This window comes from Dendrobates tinctorius, unplaced genomic scaffold, assembly GCF_039654945.1.
Source record: "Dendrobates tinctorius isolate UK_male_01 unplaced genomic scaffold, ASM3965494v1 ptg000129l, whole genome shotgun sequence".
Lineage (NCBI taxonomy): Eukaryota > Metazoa > Chordata > Amphibia > Anura > Dendrobatidae > Dendrobates > Dendrobates tinctorius.
The window spans coordinates 23,022,152-23,028,081 of record NW_027361797.1 but is presented as its reverse complement, the minus strand read 5'-3'; the positions used below and the strand labels follow the sequence as shown (position 1 = coordinate 23,028,081).

The 5,930-nt window shown below is 39.8% G+C and overlaps 1 protein-coding gene across 1 annotated transcript; it reads left to right on the top strand.

The window, feature by feature from the left end:
- The first annotated feature begins 1,178 nt into the window (after positions 1–1,178).
- Positions 1,179–5,673, top strand: SOCS1 (suppressor of cytokine signaling 1). Its single transcript, XM_073542857.1, has 2 exons — positions 1,179–1,409; positions 4,670–5,673. Exon 2 carries the CDS (start codon positions 4,748–4,750, stop codon positions 5,381–5,383), a length of 636 nt encoding a protein of 211 aa, XP_073398958.1. The 5' UTR covers positions 1,179–1,409; positions 4,670–4,747; the 3' UTR covers positions 5,384–5,673.
- Positions 5,674–5,930: the final 257 nt, after the last annotated feature.

The following is a 5,930-nucleotide window of genomic DNA, read 5'->3' as shown; positions in this document are numbered from 1 at the left end:
CTTATCTTTGCCATCACCTCCTCAGACTGATCGGGTCATGCAGAGCACAGAATGAGGCTCCATAGGCTTTCATTGTATCAGAGACCTCCAGCTCATGCATAACACACAGAACAAGCAAGCTAGACAGAATTGAAACAATGTCACGCAGAAGCAGAGAAGAACAGCGCTGAACACGAAAGAAAGTATTAAAATTAGTACTCTGCTTTGATCGTGCGCAAAGAGTGGAGTATGGAGTTAAGAGCTGGTGCATACCACTGATTTTCTTGTTCGTGTGCTATCCGAGAAAACCACGGGTAGCAGTTGTACTTATGATATTCTATGGGGCTGTGCACTTTTCTGAATTTTTCCTCGGACCGAGGGAAAAATTGGAGACATGCCCGATCTTGATCCGGGTGTCATATCAAAATCGGCAATGCAAGTCTATGCGTCCGGGAAAAAAATCCGACTGCACTCTGATGACATCTGACAGAATGGAAACTGCGCGGAAACTTCATTTATGTTTTTTATTTACACGTCCGAGTAAAACTGATGCCGCTCTGTTCAAACTCTGATCAGAATAATCAGACCGTTTTTCTCAGATGTGGAGAAATTGCTCATGTGAACCTATCCTTATAAAAAGTCTATGCCTCATGAGATGTGCACTTTTGACAGGTCTTTTGAATGGTCTACGGGGTCACTGGATCCAGACCCCACCGATATGCACAGAATTAAAACGCCAACAGATATAAAAATTATCGAAAAAATTTAACTCTTCCTTGAGCAGCATAGTCATTCATTGTCGATGGGACTGATTGAGATCGTTGGGTACAGCCGTCCGCTACTTCCATCAGCCGTGTAGACGAGGAATACACGCAGATCCATTCATTCCAGGTAGGAAGAATTGGCGATCGACACCCCATTTCAGTGATTGCGACCCTCCAGTGATAAAATATTTCTTATTTAACCTCTTTAGCAAATAATATCAACTATTGTAATAACAATAGTAGTAATAATAATATTTATAAATTATTGATACTTTCTTTTATTCGTCTCCTTTGTTCGGTTCCAGAGAATACTTCTCTTAAGACTTTTCTTTCCTAGAATTTGCTTCTGGAATAGAAAGTGAAAGCATCCATTGAGATGTTCTAGTTAAATAGGGGCGGTATGTAGGGGAGGAGGCAAAGCCCTACAAAAGAGTCACACACTGGAGCCAGAGGCACTGACAGCCTAGCACAGAGCTGGTGCACTCACTGCTCCTCCAAGCATTACACTCTATATAGCCCGACACCTGGGTCGCCCTGTGCTGGAGATTATGGTTCATATCACCGCTGGCCTCCCAAGGATTTATATCCCAGTGATTGTGGAATATAGTGGTGATCTCTCTGGGGGATCTGTGTGTTGCGGATTGTCTGCTGTCATACATACATCAGGTAAGGGCCTCCGGTCTGTAGCTCCTGCTGTAGGGTCGTACGACCATATACCTAATGAGACGTTGGCGCATAGATGTAGGATTGTCATTATTTGATCTTGTGTTAGGTTTTTGCTATCTTGTATCTGATCACACGTTCTGACATACATAGTTACATAGTTACATAGGTTGAAAAAAAACACAAAGACTTGGGTCCATCAAGTTGAACCTTTCTCCAGACGACAATCTTCTACGTCTGACAAGCTCGTTCTTTTCTCCCAAGTAATTTACTATTCTGTATCATTATCGTTATGATTAAATGGCTTTGACATAGTTGGCTCAACGACGGTTCACCCAAGCTCACTCATTTCCTAGGAAGCATAGTAGGAAATCTGAGGGTCTGGAGGAAGCCCACTCCTCAGGCATTGAGAGGACACTGATTTCTAAGACTCTTACCCCCCTCCCTCCCTTCTTCAGCTTTAGTTCTCAAGAATAAGCAATTATATATAATCCTTATAGAAAGGTAATCTTTTCCAGATGACTCAAACCTCCCTAGAAATATGCCTCCTTTGTGCATTTAGTACAGCCAAGGGTGAAGCCAATATTCCCCTGCAACAGCTGGTTTTCATTCCAGCTAGCTAGCAAATATGGATGTGTCAGGTCAGCAGAACTGGGTTTGTCGTTTGTTGCCTGCACAATGGCTCAAAAAATATAATTATAACACAGATCCAGCTCGGCCACATCTGTGCAGCCTCCGTCAGTGGTCTGATGGTCCTGGGTGTCTTAGGATGAGCAGATCCACCATGCACAGCAGTGCAATACTGCAGCAGAGATGGCTGGAGAATATAGGAATCAGTACTGCTGGGTGGTAGAATCCCAAGCACAGTGCTGTTATTTCCATTATTATAGGTATTTCATCACCAAGGATTCTTATGTTCTTGTACCGACATACTGGAAATACAGGATTGAGCGCCGTCCGCCTGTTGTGTTGTGGAGCCTGAGGCAAAGGCTTTCTACCATAAATTCAAGTTGCAAGGAGCAGTGCAAGATTGAGCTGGAATCTGTCCTCCCCTTCAAGGCTTCTATATAATTGGGATGGAATAGTAATCCTATCTGCTCTGTGGATGGGACACATGAGCTCATCCAGGCAGCTGCACAAGTATTGGCCATTTGGCAGCTAGTTTTTATTGAAATGTAAAAATTCTCTTTATGGTATGGAAATGTATTCTAAAGAAATTCTGGGCAATTCTGCGCACACATCTAGCGTGACTAATGAGCCGTCTGACAATTCAGTGGAAACCCCATAGAGGCCCACTGGGCTGAATTGTTGGGTGTCGTGCCAAGATTCTCACCTACCCATCTGTAACCGAGCTTGTGTCTCCCATGACATAGGGGTCACTTAAGTACACATAGTGCAGATGTATGCATCTGTAGCTGCGAAACATAACAACCTTCCAATCCCGGGTATTCCCAGGACAGATATGCTGTGTGCATCGTGCCAGCTGTTTATTACTATTATTATTATTATTATTATAATTTTGTATTATTTTTATTATTATTGTTATCATTATAATTTTGTATAGTTGTAATCATTTGTGTCATTATAGTTATAATAAGAAGAATTATTATTATTATTAATAATATTTTATCTAATAATATAATACTATATTAGCTTTAATATTATATTATAAAATATTATTATTAATAATGTTATTAATCATAATGATAATCATAATAATAATACTATTATATTATTATATAGAATTATTAATGTCATTATTATTAATCATAATGATTCCTACTATTATTAGTCATAATAATTCCTATTATTATTATGTTGGATTTTTATTAATTGTATTATTTTTGTAGATTATATAATAACAGCCACAAAATAATAATAAAAAAATTTGAATGATAGGAATAACTTACACAAATTGTTATTATTATTGTTATTATTATTATTATTATTATTATTATTATTATTTTATGCTATATGGTTTATTATTGGTTTAGTTTACCAACATTAAATACATGAATTACAATAAATGCCAACCGTTATAGTAGGTAGGAAGGGCGGCATGATGAATGGAGTTGTAGTAGAGTTGTTACAGCAATAAGCTGTCATTTGACTGAACTCATGATGAGTTAAACTGCCATTACCTGCACCCGGCACTAGGGGCACATGTCCCACAGATGCCAGTGCCCTTGATGGCCACAATCAATGGTATGGTGCCCGAGCTATCGTTAGTCGTCCCCCCCAATGTGTTACCTGTATTATTTAGGATCACAGGTAAAGGGTCTGCATTGTTTCTATTAAGCATTAATTCACAAAATGAAATATTGCACAAAGTTCTGCTCCATCTGCATACAGTGAAATGCATTTTTTGGAAATTGCAGGGTTTGACTTTTTTTTTGTTGGTAGGTTGAATGTAGACGCAATGTATAAAGGTAGTATTAAGGGTTAAGTAGCAGAGGAGGGCTTTACATTCACGGAAAGCAGCTTCCAATAGACATCCAGAGCTAGGAGTGACCATTCAGGGAAGCAGCAATCAGCCTAAATGCTTGTTTTTAAATCAATGCCTGTGCGCTAGAGTAGCTGTAAAAAATGGCTGTGGGGAATTGTTTTCTGAGAATGCCTGCTTGCTTCTCAACCATTTACTGAAGCAGTCAATAAGTGGATGCTACTTCTACCAGAAACAGCTGAATTCTAAAATCCCAAGCAGAGATAAGGTCAAGTCAATCAACAAAGATTTATTGAACCGTGCTGTGTGTGGAGAGGACTTTAAAACATATTTGGTAAGAAGCAATTTAGTGCCAACCATTTTCTACAGTCGTAGACTGTACCGGCTGAGTAACAGGAAAGAGGGGTAGCAGAGGCTTCATTGTGTGCTCTAGACACTGCGCGCTTGGCTTTACCAAGAACTCGTCATTTACGGCAAGCAGAGTAAAAATAGAAAGCAGCTTTTTATGATGAGTCTATGATGGGAAACGCAGGTTTGAGAAGCTTTGTGGTGGCACACAGGATCACTTGGAGGTACAGTAGTCACCGTGTTGACTCCAGACGCATTTTTTTATGTTATCAACTCTAGATAGATAGATAATGGATAGATGATGGATAGATAATAGATAGATATTGTAACTGAGTTTGTCTGATGGACGACGTGTTGAGTAGATGAAGAGGTCTTCAATATGGACTAATCTTGATGAATACTAGTATCTTATGTTATGCTTCGTTTGGTTGGTCGTATGTAATATCAACCATTTTTCTTCTTGGATTTTCAGAAAAAAGACAAAGGACGTGCAGAACTGCCGTTAGGAGGGACGCTATGGAAGACCACATAGGTTGGTCAAGTCTATAGGATGGTAGCACACAGCAAGGTGGAAGCAGATAATGCCGTTCCAGACAGAAGACCTCAGCACCCGGATGCTTCACACTCTGATCGTTCCCAGCTCCAGCCTGCCAGAGCTATTCATAACAGCCCAGGACGTCCCATCCCCGCATCGCAGCTCGGTGACACACACTTTCGGACCTTCCGCTCACAGTCGGATTTTACTGTCATCACCAAGACCAGCAGCATGCTGGATACTTGTGGATTTTACTGGGGACCTATGACGGTTAATGTGGCCCATGAGAAACTAAGGTTGGAGCCGGTGGGCACTTTCCTCATCAGGGACAGTAGACAGAAGAATTGTTTTTTTGCCATCAGTGTTAAAACAGGTACCGGACCCATCAGCATCAGGATTCACTTTCAGGCTGGAAGGTTCAGTCTAGATGGCAGCAGAGAGTCATTCAATTGCCTTTTCCAGCTACTGGAACATTATATATTATCTCCTAAAAAGATGCTTGTTGCTCCTCTAAGAAAGGTCAGATTAAGACCACTACAAGAACTCTGCCGAAAAAGCATACTGGCAACTTTCGGGAGACAGAACCTGGACGTGATACCCGTCAACCGGGTCTTAAAGGACTATTTAAAGTCTTTCCCATTTCAAATCTAGCAACACAGGGCATTAACCATCGACACAAGAAGGACACACGTTACACATTCAGCTTCCTGGGGTTATTTTTTAATATTTTATTTAATGGTGGTCAAGTTTATTTTTGTAGCAATTTAACTGTATTTTGGGATGAAACTTGAACACTTGCCTTTTAATGTTTACAAAAACAGATTATTTGCACAAACTAAAAGGGGTCGCCCCCTTTTGGAATTGTTTTCTCTGCTGTGCAGATCCTTTATTTTATTACACTTTAAAAGTAATAAATTTTATTATAAAATATTTCAAAAACAGCTTCGCTTGTATGTGGTTATTTCATTAGCGCTTTGTGTATATAAAGAAAATATAGCTTTTTGACTTGGCACTATTGGGCGAAGAAGTAGCGCTATATTTTCCATAGAAAAATGGTCGAACTCTGTTTGTCAATTGGTCTATTTGTAAACTTATGTTACCCGAGAAAACAATGCAAACCGTGCAAAGAGACAAATTTAGCTGTTTTACATTAGTATGTGGTTGGATAATTTTTAGACTGGATATCAAGGTTTCAATA